At 37.4% G+C, this 17,542-nt stretch overlaps 1 protein-coding gene across 13 annotated transcripts in view; it reads left to right on the forward strand.

Moving 5' to 3' along the window:
• Nucleotides 1–17,542, forward strand: part of GRB14 (growth factor receptor bound protein 14) — a 127,170-nt gene that overhangs the window by 97,915 nt on the left and 11,713 nt on the right. For 6 of the 13 annotated variants that reach the window (XM_019922702.3, XM_019922696.3, XM_019922700.3 and 3 more), the window contains 5 exons: nt 626–747; nt 2,621–2,695; nt 6,644–6,781; nt 11,750–11,860; nt 12,052–12,147. In XM_019922702.3, coding sequence (XP_019778261.1) covers nt 626–747; nt 2,621–2,695; nt 6,644–6,781; nt 11,750–11,860; nt 12,052–12,147 — 542 coding nt within the window. The remainder of the gene's footprint in view (nt 1–625; nt 748–2,620; nt 2,696–6,643; nt 6,782–11,749; nt 11,861–12,051; nt 12,148–17,542) is intronic. The other 7 variants (XM_019922699.3, XM_019922701.3, XM_033860073.2 and 4 more) reach the window with 3 other exon arrangements.

Below are 17,542 nucleotides of genomic sequence, written 5' to 3' on the forward strand. Positions count from 1 at the left end.
TAATACAAACTACATTTGCCTGAACACTAGTTTTGAAAGTAAAAAGTGCCACAAGAAATCAGGTTTCTTAAAAAATTGTATGTCCTTGCATTAAAATTTTCTTTTTAAAGCATTTATTTCAGTTTTTCTCAACTATCCAGATTATGTGTCTTAAACGCATAGTGAACCTGTCAAATTTTTTCAGCTCTTAATGGGATGAATTGTTCAACCTTGAGGCAAATATTTTAATTTTGGCACCATGATGAGTCGGAGAAAAAGAATCGTTCCCATATTCTTAATGCAGTTTTGTTATCAAACTTATAATTTACATAGCAATAAAAGGAGACTGAGAATTAGTAAAAAGTGCATTGTGATATTTTATGTCATTTTTCTCTTCGGGTTACAATCTGCTTTGGTATAAAAATCAACATTACTAATTCAACATTAATGAAAATTTTATCAATCTGATTATTCCAGAATTGAGTTGAAATTTTCTATGTTTAATAAAGATACGTACATAATATATTTTATATATTTGTATGGATATATACGTCCCTATGTTTATTTGTCTACCTACCTGTCTATCTTTCTATCCATCCATCCATCCATCTATCTGTTGACATGCTCACTGGAACATTCTTTACAGAAAGAACAATAGAAGACCACGAGCTGGTGATTGAAGTGCTATCTAACTGGGGAATGGAAGAAGAAAATAAGCTATACTTTAGAAAAAATTATGCCAAATATGAATTCTTTAAAAACCCAATGGTAAGTGAAATCCCTATTAATAGTTATAGAAAATGAATGAGTTTAGTTAAATTTTATTTTATTTTATGTGAATAAAAATATCACTATGGATAAAATACAAGTCCCTATTTGGTAAACTGTAGGTAAGAATTCTGGCCCTTTAAAATTATAGTCACACTTCTTCTTACTCTAACAATGATTAGCCAACATCATCACAGAAGTTCATATGCATGGTTTTGGGGAACTACTGCTTCTTTTCTTGCTTTTTAAGAAAAAAAACTACATTTGATTTGGGGAATTATTAGATATCTCCAAGCAGGTTCCAAAATATTATGGTTTAACTCTTTTCACAGAATTTAGGAAATTAAACAAGAAAAATTCTAAAGGAAAAACAGATTGATGTTTGTTGGGAGTGTTGAAACTTAGCCAGAAGTTTAGATTGACATGCATCTTGCTGTTCCAAACTATTTTGTTTTCAGTGCAATAATTGAGCTAAGTAGAAATGAGATAAAGACCAGTGCATTATCTAGTAACTAGTAAATACTACTTTCATTATAGTTCTTTTTAAAAGAAAGTAAATGTATGTCACATTCTAATGAAGACTAGTGATCTAGAGAAGTCAGAATAGCCTCTGGGCTCATTATTTTAAATTGTTTTTGACTCTGCAGCTGTAGCATATTTTTACACTAAGTTTTGGATAATTGGATTGAAATGATACTTTATGAAAAATATCTGATACACACCATAATAGAATATTTTCAAACCCTGAAAGACCTCTTATGCTCTCTTTTATTTGAACTTATTAATAGAAACATAGTGAGATGATCTTTGATAAAGAAAATACGAGTCCTAATAAAAATTAAATAGAATTAGAATTAGAAAGGAAACTGTTTTCTTATTATGAATCTTTATTAAAAGCAAGAATTTAAAAGTCATAGTTAAAGACATAGGGTTTAGTGCTCATTTTTAGTTGTTTTTTTAAAAAATTTATACAAGGCTATAGATTCATTTTGTAGACTTAGAGTAGTGGTTCTCAACTGGGGGGTGATGTGGTAATGTCTGGAGACATTTTTGGTTGTCATACTGGGGGGATGGGGGTGCTGCTAGTGGGTGGAGGCCAGGAATGCTCTAAACGTCCTGCAATGCACAGGACAGTCCCCCCAACACAGCATTATTAGACCAACATTAATAGAACTACGCTTCAAAAGCCCTGTCCTAAAGGAAGTATAGTGGCATACATTTTCCTAAACTTGCCTGATCATAAAAACTCCCTGGGGAAGGGGATAGTGGTTGTTAAAAATACAGGATCCAGGTCCTACCCTGACCTACTGAATCAGACACTCCAGGAAAGAGGCCTCGGAATTCCTATTTTTAAACAGCTTTCCTGGGTGAATTTTATGATTAAACAGGTTTGGAAAGATAGTGGGTGGACAAGACTGTCATTTTAGCTCCCTGGCCCTCTAGTTTAACTCCTTGTTCCTCTACTCTATGGGCTGTGACCTTGGGTATATATATATCCTTTACTTCTATGAGCCTTGACTTTATAAAATGGAGCTGATAGTCCTTCAGTACCTGCTAGAGTGGTTGCAGGACTCAGGGAAGACGTATGGGAGCTAGCACACTGTCAGCCTGAGGGCAGTGTTTGTAACTGGAGGTACATGGATCTCTGTGTATCAGCACCATCTGAGGGTGTTTGGCTAGTCTTCGGGCCCTGCTCCTACCTTCTCATTAAGATACCTGCGGGTAGAGTCAGGGACTGGCATTTTTAAAAGTGCTTTGGGTGAATTTTCAACACACTGATTTAAAGAGCTTTTGCTTTAGATGACTGTGTTGGTCATAGTTCAATCTTTTCTGGCATGGCTTTGGGATAATATAACATGTATCTTTTCGTCAGTATTTTTTTCCAGAGCATATGGTGTCTTTTGCAACTGAAACCAATGGTGAAATATCCCCCACACAGATTTTGCAGGTAAAATATATATTTTCATTCAAATATGTAAGTACTAAATAATGAAGGGAAACTGTAAGGTCCTTATTTACTTATTTATTTATGTTTCTAATTTTATAAGTAGATATACTCACTTATCTTGCATTTCCATGCCTTTTTTTTTTTTTACTTCATGAGAGTTGACAATATTCTTTTTTTAAATTGAAGTATAGTTGATTTACAATGTTGTGTTAGTTTCAGGTGTACTGCAAAGTGATAAAGTTATACACACATATAGAGTTATTTTTTTTTCAGATTCTTTTCCCTTATAGGTTATTACAAAATATTGAGTATAGTTGTCTTAGCTATACAGTAGGTCCTTGTTGGTTATCTATTTTATATACAGTAGTATGTATATATTAATCCCAAACTCTTAATTTATCCTCCCCCTTCCCCTTTGGTAACTATAAGTTTGTTTTCTATGTCTGTGGGTCTATTTCTGTTTTGTATATAAGTTCATTTGTATTTTTTTTCCCTTAGATTCTAATATAAGCGATATCATATGATATTTGTCTTTCTCTGTCTGGCTTACTTCACTTAGTAGGATAATCTCTAGGTCCATCCATGTTGCTGAAAATGGCATTATTTCATTCATTTTTCATGGCTAAATAATATTCCATTGTATAAATATACTACATCTTCTTTATCCATTCATCTGTCAATGGACATTTAGGTTGCTTCCATGTCTTGGCTATTGTAAATAGTGCCGCAATGAACACTGGGGTGCATGTGTCTTTTCCAGTTATGTTTTTCTCCAGATATATGCCCAGGAATGGGATTGCAGGATCATATGGTAGCTCTATTTTTAGTTTTCTGAGGAACCTCCGTACTGTTCTCTATAGTGGCTGCACCAATTTACATTCCCACCAACAGTGTAGGAGGGTTCCTTTTTCTCCACACCCTCTCCAGCATTTATTATTTGTAGACTTTTTGATGATGGCCATTCTAACCAGTGTGAGGTGATACCTCATTGTAGCTTTGATTTTCATTTCTCTAATAATTAGTGATGTTGATTGAGCATCTTTTCATGTGCCATCTGTATGTCTTCTTTGGAGAAATGTCTATTTAGTGAGGTCCATATTTATACATGTTCAGATTTTGGATGGTATGCCTTGAGTGGTTAATTTTTGCTGGAGATAAGGTTGGAAAAGAGAAGAAGAGGAAAGAAAAGAAAAGAGCACAATCTAGATAAAGAATTCTGTAAATCAATAAAGACCCCTAACTATATTATTCTTCCCAGTTTTGAACAACTGTCAAAGGATTTTAAGCGTTTAAAAAATGTGTATCATGAAAGGAAACTGGCAGAATTTTGCTCTGTGATGTATTTAAAGATTGTTAGTCTTCGAAAAAATCAAAATTTCCAGTAAATTATAGACATTTTACCAACATATATTTAGTGTTAACTTTTATAATAAATGCTCTCAATCCTATTTATGATAAAATATTTAGCAATTAAATGAAATATTATCTATGATGGAAACACTTGATTGAAACATGAAATAGCTGAATTAAGAATACTAGTTATGGGCTTCCCTGGTGGTGCAGTGGTTGGGAGTCCGCCTACCGATGCAGGGGACACGGGTTCGTGCCCCGGTCTGGGAGGATCCCACATGCCACGGAGCGGCTGGGCGCGTGAGCCATGGCCGCTGAGCCTGCGCGTCCGGAGCCTGTGCGTCCGGAGCCTGTGCTCTGCAACGGAAGAGGCCACAACAGTGAGAGGCCCGCGTACCGCAAAAAAAACTAGTTATTTAATTTAAAACTTCCTTAGTTTTGCATCTCTTGAGCTCATTTCTTACAAACTGGCAATGGCTGTAGGCTGTAATTTTCTTAAGACATTTTCATTACAATAAAAATTTTCAGTTATTTTATTTTTGATACTATACTTGTTAACAGGTTAACGGTGAGCAATGTCTTTATAATGGTTGCTGTTTGATCTAAACCCCAGGCCTCCCCGAACCCACTCAATAGTCTCTGATCTTTAATGAAGAAAACTTTTAATAGTTCCAGTATAGATATTACTTTAAATATGTTGGTATTTGAATATACTGGTAAATATATTGGGTATCACAAATTTGTTTTCTATGGGCTTTTTATTTGTAATAGGTTATATTTCATTTTTTGCTTCAGAATATTTTAGAACTATGATTAGCCTCAGGATTTCTCTAAAAGCTACTTATATGCTACTAGGCTGTCACAGACACCCTGTAGAATGTTAGGGTGAATGGCAGCAGCGGCAGTGCCCCAGCACCCCTAGCTCTCACGCCTGTTTATACTTTGCCTTTGGATTATGACAGGGCGGTGGATTGGAGTTTTTCTTCTGCCTCCTTTCCCAAATTCTCCTATAATTTAGTTATATTACTTTAATGTTAAATTATAAAAACAAGAAAAGTCATAGCTTTGGAATCAGATAGTCCTGCACGTGCCCCTGACCTCTTCTCTCCACTGAGGCAATGTTTCCACTTTTTAAAACGTTCCTTCTTTTTCTAGTGTGACCTCTATGACTCCCTTTTTAAAATTTAATTGGTTTGGTTTAATAACTTGGAAAGCACTCAAACTAAAAAACCTACTTGCCTGCTTTGCATGTCAATTAATTAATATCTGTGGCTCATTAAATTAAAAGTTTTTTTATTAATTTACTTAAAAAACATTATCTACTCTCAGCATTTCCCCGAATAGCCTTTTAAAACTATGTTACGCTGTTTTAGCTAATATTTTCTCTTAGTTTCAGTTTTAACATTTTGCATTCGTTTATTCATAGGGATTTCCATTTCCTTCTTTTAGTGAGACACTAATGCGTTTCCACTGTCTTATTAAGGATGCTGAGCACAGCCACTCAGAGCTATTCCTTTTCATTCTCAATTTCCTGACCAACACATGCCTGCTGTCTCAGTTAATTATCACTGGGTAACAAACTATTCGAAATCTTAATGGCTTAAGTACCCACTCATATTTTGTCAACAGTTTTGTAGGTTGGTATTTGGGAAGGGTTTAGCTGGATGGGTCTCTGAGGCAGATTGACTCCCAAAGGGATTGTGGATCCGCTTCTTCTGACATAGCTTTTCACTACATGTGTCTGGTACTCCTTGGCCCCTCTCTCTCTCTCTCCACATGGTGTGTCATTTTCCAAGACTTTTCCAGTTGCGTTGTGCTTCTCACCACATAGCCATCTCAGGGTAGTCACGTTTCTTATATGAAAGTTAGCTTCCAAGAGTTAAGGAGTGGAAGCCATCAGGCTAGTTAAGGGACTACAGTTAGAACGGCAGCCTGTTCCTCCCGCCATATCCTATTGGTCAGAGCAGTCACAAGCCTTGCCCAGATTCAAAGGGCTGGAGAAACTTCACCTCTTGGTTCAGTGGCAGGATCACATTTGCAGAAGAGCATGTGGAATGAAAGATATTGTTGCAGTTCTCTTTGGAAAACACAACCTGCCCATACCCACCCACAACTGAGAACCATAGAGGACAAAGACATTGTTTACTTTACCTTCATCGAGGAGGTGAACTTGGCTCAATTTCTTTAATAATTGAATAATGGAAGTCCAGATCATGGTCTTACATATACCATAATGAAGTTGAAGTTGATAGGTCAATCTATAATCTCAAGGAAAATCATAGACAGGGATGAAAAGTATCAGGACTTAACTCTGTAGACAAAGTTCAGCTTTTCAAATGGACATTCAAATAGCTTGTAATTTTGGTGTTTGACTAAGTACTGATCACTTAGAATATATATTTCGTGAGCATATTTTCATTTGGAACTTGCCTCAGATTTTCACAAGGCTGATTTATTTTCTGTTATATATATCGCTATTTCTGTAATGGTGTATAAGTGGTATCAATGCTGTTTGATTTTGCACGTTTCTATTTGAAATATAAAACTACAATATCATTGATTCAGAAACTGTATGAGAGTATCTGATTTTTCTTCCAGATGTTTCTGAGTTCAAGCACATATCCTGAAATCCATGGCTTCTTACATGCAAAAGAACAGGGAAAGAAGTCCTGGAAAAAGATTTACTTCCTTTTAAGAAGATCCGGTTTATATTTTTCTACTAAAGGGACATCAAAGGTAAATTGGAATATCAGTGATGTGCTATGAATTATATGGAAGTTGTAAGTTAAAATGGGTTTTACTTTGTTTTATTCATTATCTTATTGCATGATGTCAATAGTTGGTAATTTCTTTTAGATTCCAAACATTTGCCATAATCTATTTAAAAACTAATTATTCAGCTTTATTTCCCATTAGTTTCAATACACATCCTTTGATACCGTCTGGATGCTCTTGTTTCAGTACCACATTCCTTGCCCATTTCTCCCCCACTCTGAATCTACCCCCATTCTCCTTATCAAGGCTGGGATTTTGAAGCCCAACAGAGTTCACATCTTTTCTTTTTACCCAGGTCGTACTACTGACCTTGCCCACCTCTGAACTTCTGTTGATGCAGTTAGTAACACTCAGCTGAGTCTGTAACTGCTTATTAATTCCTTTGTGTGTGTTAGTTTTGTCTCCTCACCTAGATGATGAATTCCTAGAGGAAGTTATCATGTTATGATCAGCGGTGGATGTATGTGTGTGCTTGCTTATGTATACCTATGTATACAGTTACGTAGACATTCCTGTGCAGATGTTCATACACACATACATCATCACTTATGAATGTGATTCCCTTAGCACTAGCACGATGTAATCTGTTTCTATGTAGTCTAGTTGTTGCCTACTATGCCATATGCCTGTGTTTTATGTCTTGACATTTTATGCAATGCATTGATTCCCTTCAAGTAAAACTACTTTTGAGAGTGTTCATGAGAGTTTAATTCTATGTTCATGCATCTGTTCTGTCAGTGACAACACTGTTGCTTCTTTATGGGTAATCTGTCATTTTTCTTTGGCTCTTTTTCAAATTTTATCATCATCATTGGTATTTAGTCATTTTCCTGCCATATTTCTAGGTATGTTCAAATATATTCTGCTATACATACCTTGCTTGATTCTTAACATACACATTCAATCTTCAAATTCATATTTTTCTTTTATGCTGAAAATGTTCATTATTTATCTCTCATTCTCAATATTTGATCCTTTAAATTTTTAGTAGGATTTTCTGTCTTGGCTAGTCATGGCCCTAGGTGTCCCTTTGCTTGTGGCTGCCTAACTCCAGTCTCTGCCTGTGTCTTCACACAGCCTTCTCCTTTCTCTGTGTGTCTCTGATAAGGACACTTGTCATGGATTTAGAGCCCACCCAGATAATCTAGGAAGATGTCATCTCTAGATCCTTAGCTTAATTACATCTGCAAAGGCCCCTTTGCAAAACAGATCACATTCACAGTTTCTTCATGTTAGGACATGGACAGATCTTTTAATTTTGAGTGAGAGAGTGAAATGATCATGTTGTAAGATGAACATGGCCACAGGGAGCTTAAAAAATCAACTAGAGAGACAGAGAAACGGAGAGGGGAAGGGAGCAGGGGAGGCAGGGGGAAAGGGTAAGTGGGCAGGAAGGGAGAGAGATTGATTGATTGAGTTGAGGCACAGATGCTAATTAGTGCTAACTAGATGATCATTTCAGTAAGCAAGGGTGGAGGCAATGGGATCTAACCTAGGATGAGCAGTGGAGAGAGAAGGGGATGGATGTAAGATTAAATGACAAATGGTCAGATTTTGTTGACTGGTTGATATGAAAGAAGAGGAAGCACTTAATGTTCTTAGAGAAAGACTTAAGGAAAATAAAGAAATAGAAAATGATAGAATAGGGCTTCCCTGGTGGCACAGTGGTTGAGAGTCCTCCTGTCAATGCAGGGGACACGGGTTCGTGCCCCGGTCTGGGAAGATCCCACATGCCGCGGAGCGGCTGGGCCCATGAGCCATGGCCGCTGAGCCTGCGTGTCCAGAGCCTGTGCTCCACAATGGGAGAGGCCACAACAGTGAGAGGCCCGTGTACCGCAAAAAAAAAAAAAAAAAAAGAATAAACAGGAATAGGAGATTTGAAGAAATCAAATCTTAGAAGAAAGATACTGATCTTAGTTCTAGATATATTGTGTTGGTGGTGAAGTATCCAAATGGAAATGCCCAGAACACAGCTAATGATAGAGACTAGATATTTGGGCAGTGGTATGGAGATATGGAGTTGCAAAGGAGTGATACTTCCCATATTTTCCCCAACTGTTCTTACATAGTTTCCTCCCTTCCCTGATACACAGTTTTCCTTTGCTGCTATTCACATGTGTGTGCACACACATGTGCAAGTGTGTGTATGTGTGTTTTAGGTTTAAGTGGTGGAATACTTCATGGAAAAGGCCTCTACTTATTTAGTAATCCATTCCTTTACAGAAATCTTTTATTTTTAAGTATATATAGTTTGACTACTAGTGTTCTATCGTATAGAAGCATTTAATTTTTCTTGAGGATTTAAACCTGGTTTTCAAATTGTTATATTACAGATAATGTTAGGATGAATAATTACCCATTTTTGTAATTAAGGTTTTAGACTTTTTCTTAACCTTTGTAATGAAGTTTCTCTTTTCCCAGTTTTCCTCATGTATGAAGTAATATACGAAGGTGGTTTTAAACAAATGTGTGCTGGATCATCTTTTTACTTTTAGCATCAGAGAAAAGTGTCTTCTAAATCCAGTAATCACATTTCTTTGACTGTCTTCCCAGTGATTCTTCACTGGAAGATATGACAATATCTCCTTAATTCCTGATTTCCTAATTCTTTAACAGGTTTCGCATGAAAATCCACAGCCCATTGTCTTTTTACTTCACCCTCCACCTCCTTTCCTTTCCCACCTATTACATAACAAGACAGCTCCTATTCCATCTACTGAAGCGATACTCTTATCCTTGCAGTAGTCCCCCCTTGGCTGGGCAACATTACAGGCATCAAACCTCTGTTCTCAGGTCATACCTCAGCTCTCCTCAACATGGTGTCTAACTTTGCTGTGCATCGTACATAATAGTGTTCTCTCTAGCCTGTGCTGAATGAGCATGTGTTCCATAGTCTATATATATGAAAATGATTATACGTTCCCCCTTAAAAACGAAATTCAAGATATTAGATAAACTCAAGGATTATGACCTCTATAAAAATCATATAGGTTATCTAATGTCTAATATGACATTTCTACCTGGCAAAGTGACCATTTCCTGCCCTTTTTCTATGAGAAGTGTCTTGATTTATTTTACTTTCTAAAGATGTAGGCTGCATGGGAGTTAGATAAACACTTACACAAGCCTTGGAGGTGTGGCTATGACTTACAGAGAAACATCTAAGTACCCTGCTCTCCAACTTCCCCCTTATATACACGTTTGCATGCTTACCTTTCGCTAACCGTGCCAGCTCAGCCTTAGTCTTGTACTGTCATAAGCTTTGATGTGTCTGCAGTAATGGAACAAAAATTAGTCAAGAGAAGAAACTCATCATGTCTCTTATGTCCTTACAGTATTTCTTAAGCTGCCTTTTTCTCACGTCCAAATGACTCAGCTACATTGACTTCTACAGTATCAGTGGGCAGGGATGGTTTTATTCCATCTTCATAGAAATCAGACATTTTTACTAGCAAATCAGTTTCTATCAAGGAATAAAGTTTTAAAGGCCTTGCCAACAAGAGTACTTTTCTCCCTTCTCCTCCCTTGTTCCAAGGGCCCTAGGCTGGGTCTCTTTTTTTTTTTTGCGGTATGCGGGCCTCTCTCTGTTGCGGCTGACTCCGGACGCGCAGGCCCAACGGCCATGGCTCACAGGCCCAGCCGCTCCGCGGCACGTGGGATCCTCCCGGACTGGGGCACGAACCCGTGTCCCCTGCATTGGCAGGCGGACTCTCAACCACTGTGCCACCAGGGAAGCCCTGGGTCTCTTAACAATTTTCTTTTCTGCCTCATTCTCCCATGGAGTTGGGAGCTTTAGTCATCCATTAGATCAAAATGCCTAAAAGAACAGTGACACACAGAGAAACAGTTGCATACACAGAAGCTCTTGCTCTACTAATCATCACTGATGGAATAGCCAGCCTACTGGCCAATGACTGAAATTTTTTTGGATTTGGATTTGAATGGGTTGCTCAAATTGCTGAATGTTCTGCTTTATCTTTTTGTTTAAGAGCACTGCTTCTCAAATTTCAGTGCCTGTGCATAACCTGGGTTCTTGTTAAAATGCAAATTTTGATTTTGAATCAGCAGATCTGGGGTGGGCCCTGAGATTTTGCATTTCCAATAAGCTCCCAGGTGATGCTGATACTGCTGGTCTGGGACCACACGACTAGTAGCAAGGTTTTAAAGAACCAATGCGTTGTGGTCAGTTTTGATTACACATTCAACCCCAGAATTAAGCATTTCTCCAAGTTATTAACCTATCACAGAATAATATGACCCAGTGATTTCCCATGACCAGCTCTAAATCTTATGGATTTCCCAGAGAAGAAATAGCCCTTCATGATTCCACTTTGCCTTGAAAATCAGACACATTCCATTGCCAGGTAATTTCCCTGAATTTATCTGTACAGACTTCCTTCCTTTTGTAAAGGAAGGTGGTCATGCCGCCTGTTTCATTGCTTGCTGTGGTACGAGAGGCAGTACACAAACATGAGGGACGATCATTTCTCAATGAAGCAGGAATCATCTGTTTTTTTTTTTTTTTCCTTTAGCTGCTATAGAAGCTCAAACCAACCTTCTTCCCTTTGTGGAACTACCATTATTTAAAACCCAAATAAGAAAACATTTTCAAAAGCCATGCTTTGCTCTCTTCTCTCCCTCAGATTCCTTGAAGTGGTGGTTAAAGCAAGTAATTTTAAAATAGGAAGATATATTTTTTTGTATATTGGAAGTTAAATTATAAACAAATCACTACTTCTCAAATTAAATAATCTCATATCCAGCTCCTGGTTATTTAAGGATATAGTGACTTAGTTTTCCTTTCCTTTTGTATCTGTGACATTATTTGGAATAATTTTTGCCAAGGTATAAGTTATGTAACATAATAGAAATACAAAAGGTAGTGTAAAAATATGTATCCATTTCAACATACATATATATTTTTTTAAGGAACCACGGCATTTGCAGTTTTTCAGCGAATTTGGCAATAGTGATATTTATGTGTCACTGGCAGGCAAAAAAAAACATGGAGCACCGACTAACTATGGATTCTGCTTTAAGGTACAGGCTTAATATTTTGCTAGATGAATAAAGCAAGCCTCAGCCTTTTAGGTAAGCTTGAGTTTCTTTTAATTTCTTTTAAAAAGAGACAGCTTTCTCTTATATATAGGAGAATTTTAGTGGCTTTTATTTCAACAGGTGTTACCTTCAAGATATGCATTAACGATAAACAATGTGCTGTGGCCTTCTAGCCTAACAAAGCAGGAGGGCCTCGAGACCTGAAAATGCTCTGTGCAGAAGAAGAGCAGAGTAGGACGTGCTGGGTGACCGCGATTAGATTGTTTAAGGTAATCTCACTGCAGGTGTGAATTTCTATTAAACATTGGGAGTACCATCAAAGTTTGAAAATACCTGTATTTCAAAATTCAGAAGACTCACTATGAATGCACGTGGGTATGTGGGGAAGAAGAAAAATAACTACCACCAAATGCGTGTATTTTATTTTTTATCTGAAAGATAAACATTTCCAGAGTAGAGTGCAATAACCTAATACATTTATCTTGTGTGTGTGGAGTATTCCATTTTTAAAAATGTTCTGCTTTTTATTTTTTTGTAAGAGTATTACACATATAGCAAGTATAACTGATTGAAATTTCTCCTGTCCATGACTTAGTCTGCATTTTAAAAACATTGCCATCAATCCGATGTGAAGTATATTTTAAAATGTGCCCACCTGGATATGTTTAGTGCAGTTGTTTTATGTTTTATTTAAGTGTTGTGTGAATTGCTTTCTAGTTTAATGCAAATTATTTTATAAATTTTACTACAGCTGTATTATTCAAACATTTACCTTTGTGCTAAGTAAAAATTACCGCTTCTATAAGCAAAATTTGTTGGTAAGCATCTTGACAAGGAGTAAGAATGTTCTAAAAGTAGGTAGGGGGAGAGAGACACAGAACTGATTTCTTCCAGGATGTATAGAAAACACGTTTATTTTTAAAACTTGTATGCTAGCAAATTTAGCACAACTTTAAATTTATAATTATAAAACTTATCGACCATTTCCTTTTAAGAAGGGCAGAATAATCAGAATCAGAATTACTCATTGTCATACCAGGTTTGCAAGAAAGTTTTATTTTCTTTTACTTTTTTTTTAATTGAGGTGAAATTCACATAACATAAAATTAACCAAATTAACTTTTTTTTTTTTTTTTTGGTACGCGGGCCTCTCACTGCTGTGGCCTCTCCCATTGCGGAGCACAGGCTCCGGACGCGCAGGCTCAGCGGCCATGGCTCACAGGCCTAGCCGTTCCACGGCACGTGGGATCTTCCCGGACCGGGGCACGAACCCGTGTCCCCTGCATCGGCAGGCGGACTCTCAACCACTGCGCCACCAGGGAAGCCCCAAATTAACTATTTTTAATGTGAACAATTCAGAGGCATTGAGTACATTCAAAATGTTGTGCAATTGCCACCTCTGTCTAGTTCCAAAACATTTTTTTCACCTCAAAAGAAGACTCCATACCCATTAAGCAGTTACTCCCAGCCCCATGTTCTGTCTCTATGGATTTACCAATTTGGATATTTCATAGAAATGGAATCATACAATATGTGACATTTTGGGTCTGGCTTCTTCACTTAGCATAATGATTTGTGGTTCATCCATGTTGTAGCAGCATGTATCAGTACTTCATTCCTTTTTATGGCTGAATAATATTCCATTGTATGTGTGTTGGTTAACATATATATATGTTAAATAAACAATTTTGTTTATCCACTGTTGGGTATCTGGATTGTTTCTACCTTTTTACTATTGTGAATAGTGCTGCTATGAATATGTCTGTACACGTATTTGTCTGAGTAACAGCTTTCAGTTTTTTTGATATATACCTAAAAATGGAATTGCTGGTCATGTGGTAATTCTATGTTGAACTTTTTGATGAATTGCCAAAATGTTTTCCACAGAGGCTAAACCATTTTACATTCCCACCAGCAATGTATAAGAATTCCAGTTTCTCCATATCCTCACCAACACTTGTTATTTTCCACTTTTTAAAAAAATACTCATCCTAGTGGGTGTGAAGTGGTAGGAAGAAAGTTTTTTAAAGTAATTTAAAGGAAGCTTTTGGATTAACTGTGAAATTTTCTTCCTTTAGCTGTTATGGCAGAAAGTCACTATGGTTACCTTTTTATTAGAGATTTGTTTCTCAAATAGTCTACTGTCAAAATGGCTGTCATGATTTTGGTTTCAGCAAATCTTAGAAATCTTGATTCTTTGAAACACTCATGTTAAGTAGTCACTTGTTTGCTCTCATTGTCGTAAAATGTAAAACAAACAAACAAAATGAAGAAGAGAAGAGTACTTTAGAGGGTCTTGGAAACCAACCAGTCAAAGCAGTAGTAACTAGGTAACTAGGGATATGCATTGGAATCACCTGAGGTGCTTTCTGAAGCTCCATGTGCCCAGCCCCATCCTGGGGGATCCCGAGTTAGTGACTTGAACTCCAGGTGTCGGCCTGATTAAGAAACGCTGAGTTCATCCAGCGCTGTCCTTTTATAGATAAAGAAGCTGGCACTCTTTGGTAGACTTTACTCCATCACAGTTATGGTAGAGAAAATATCTTGAGGTCTCAGGTTTTCTCTCCCCTTCCATCAGAACCCTGTAAGTCCAGCTATGCTGGTGGAAGAGATACTTTCCAACCTTGTTAGCCAAGTCTTTCTCCCTTCTAAGGGCCTCAAATTCAAACACCCAACACAGAAGCAGGTGGTAAACCCACTTCCTTTAATCAGTCTTTCAGTGACTCTGACATGCCATTGATTTTACTAGGATGTTCTATTATTTTTTGTGTAATTAGATGAGAATTATGCCAATAAAATTGTGATATGATGTTTCATATCACTTATAATTTTTATTTTCATTTGAATATTTAGGTTTATTTAGGCCTATAGTCCTGATTTTCATCATTTTTGTTGATGTTATCAATTTTGTGTATACACACAGATATATATGTATGTGTATAGATATACATATATATGAAATAAGTTAGTTGAGGTATTCTTAAAACTTCTTCATATTCTCAATCTGGTTTTTCTGAATCATTTTCATCTCAGAGTCATGGATACTCATATTTTCCACAGATTAACCAGCTCTGTGGTTCAAGAGCTTTTGGGAGGCATCATCTCTCAGATGAGTGCTCTGCCATGGTCCATGGGGTTGTCTTTCTAGCTCCTGGCATTCCTTTTGCAAGGTTTTCATGCTAATGACTTCTTAATCCCATATCAGTTTCAGGCAATGGCAAGTCAATTCATCCACAGTGAATATGAGATGCCATAGATTATAATACAGATTGTTAGTTTGAAAACAAATGTGTGTCTAAGAAATGATGAAATGTACTAAAAGCTTTCTTTGTTCTTTCTATATCCAGAATGCTCAGTTTCTGGAAGACTGTCTCCTTCTTACCTTTTTTTTCCTCTCGTTTGACTCTTCTCAAAGCCTCTTTCAAGTCACGGATGCCCAGTTTAAAGATGCTCTGTTGTATTAGTTTTCTATAGCCGCTGTAACACATTACCACCAACCTAGTGGCTTAAAACACAAATTTATTATCCTATACCTCTGTCATTCAGAAGTCTGAAATGGGTCTTATTGGCCTAAAAGCAAGGTGTCAACAGGGCTCCGTTCTCTTTTGCAGTCTCTAGGGGGAAATCCATTTTCTTGCCCTTTCCAGCCTTTAGAGGCTGCTCATGGCAACTTCCTCCACCCTTAAAGCCAGCAATATCCAGCTGAGTCCTTTCCATGCTGCCATTTTTCTGGTTCTCTCTTCTGGTTCTGGATAAGGACCCTTGTGATTACATTGGATCTACCAGGATCATCCAAGATAATCACGTCATTTCAAAGTCAGCTGATTAGGGACTTCCCTGGTGGTCCGGTGGCTAAGAATGCACTTCCACTGCAGGGGGCACAGGTTTGATCCATGGTGGGGGAACTAAGATCCCTCATGCCACGCGGAGCGGCCAGAAAATAAATAAATGTAAAAAAAAAAAAAGTCAGCTGATTAGCACCCTTAATTGTATCTGCAACCTTATTTCCCCTTTGCCAGGTAGCCTAATATATTCACAGGTTCTAGGGATTAGGGTGTGGACATATATGGGGACCATTATTCTGCTACCACATCTGTGTTCCCTGTTTATTTCAGTTATGGCAAAGTGTTTCCAGATGAGGCTGGAAATAGAGGCCAGCATCAGTGAGGTCCTTTATCATGGAGCCGATGAGAAACCACCACGGTTTCAAATAGGAAAGTGATATGATCTGTTTTACACTTTAAAATAATCAGTTACAGGAAGCCTTGGCCTGCCAGCACAGACACATTTGAGGCTCTCTAATAGGGGACTGGCAGCTTGTTGTCAGTGGGGCACTGGTTTGATCCCCCTGGCTGGTGCAGCTGGGCTCACCTGGTGTTAGAGGTAGCTTTTGCTCATCTCCTTTGGTTGTCTATCGTGTTATTTCCAGAGTTTATCGTTGTACCTAGTATCAAGGAGCAGGGAAAGACTAGTCTATGTTGTTGGCTGGACCAGAAGTGTCCTTCTTCTTTTCATTATGTGTTATTTATTGGATATAGCCTCCCCCAAGAATTTGGCCCCTTGTTTTATTTTCCTTTCTTTTTCATATACACATGTAAACTCTTCATGTAGCATCAGATAGAGATATTCCCATTCTCTTTGGAGAAATTCCAGTTACATATAGAATCAGAAAAATCAGAAGACTTAGAAAAGGGGAGATTTGCTCATGTACAGTGTCCTAGTTACATGTTGTCTTTTCCCCTTCCCTTCAGTTAGAACTCTGCTAGTTTCTCTCTAACACATTTTGGTCCCTTATCTGCCCCTCCATAGGACAGGGAAATGTTAAGGTGACCCATGCCCTACCCCTTAGCCAGAGTTAACTTTCAACAGCACAGAAGCAACTTCCTAACACCACAGGTACCAGGGACAATACATCTTTGAAGGAAACAGTCTTATTAGTAGGTAGCAGGCTTTTCACTGCAGGTAAATAAAAGGTGTCCAAGCAGCATGTCCTTGTGAAAGTGTGGTTGCAGGCTATTGTATATTCTCCAAATGAACTTGACTAGGAATTAAGCTCCTCTGTCTTCTTTTTAAAGTTACTGTAGGCTTAGAGTTGATTTAAAATAAATTTCATTAGGTCCTATTAATGTCAATCAAACCTTAAATTAAAAAATAATTTTTATAAGTTGGGAAATAATTGGATAAAGAAGTCAACACAGAGAATTTTAAATGACTGTATTCATGTTAAAAGCAAAATCTTGAAAACAGTGACTCCCCTCACCTCCCTCTGATTTTCTGCCTAATTACCAAATATATCCACTTTGCTGCAATTGCTTTTAAGAAAATAGTTTTTAGTAGAGAAACAGCTCTGTTAGAATGTTTAAATGGAATTCGTCCTAAGGGTAAGATTGGTTTCCATGGTGTCTCTTCAATCTCTTCTATATCAGACCTACTTTTAAGTTCATAATGGCTCCATGAAATGGAGAGAATTATAGAGGGCCATGGCAGTTGGCGTTCTTAATGTTTCTCAAACTAACAATCCAATTATATACTCTAGACCCACTTTCCAATTGTAGCCTAGCAGTCCAGTTCTTATGATGCTACCTCTTGAAAGTAAAGCCTCTGTAGTTCTTATCTACTGCTCTTTACACTGTATGCCATGACTCTTTGTCTGAAATTAGCCTG

Source organism: Tursiops truncatus, chromosome 7, assembly GCF_011762595.2.
Source record: "Tursiops truncatus isolate mTurTru1 chromosome 7, mTurTru1.mat.Y, whole genome shotgun sequence".
NCBI lineage: Eukaryota > Metazoa > Chordata > Mammalia > Artiodactyla > Delphinidae > Tursiops > Tursiops truncatus.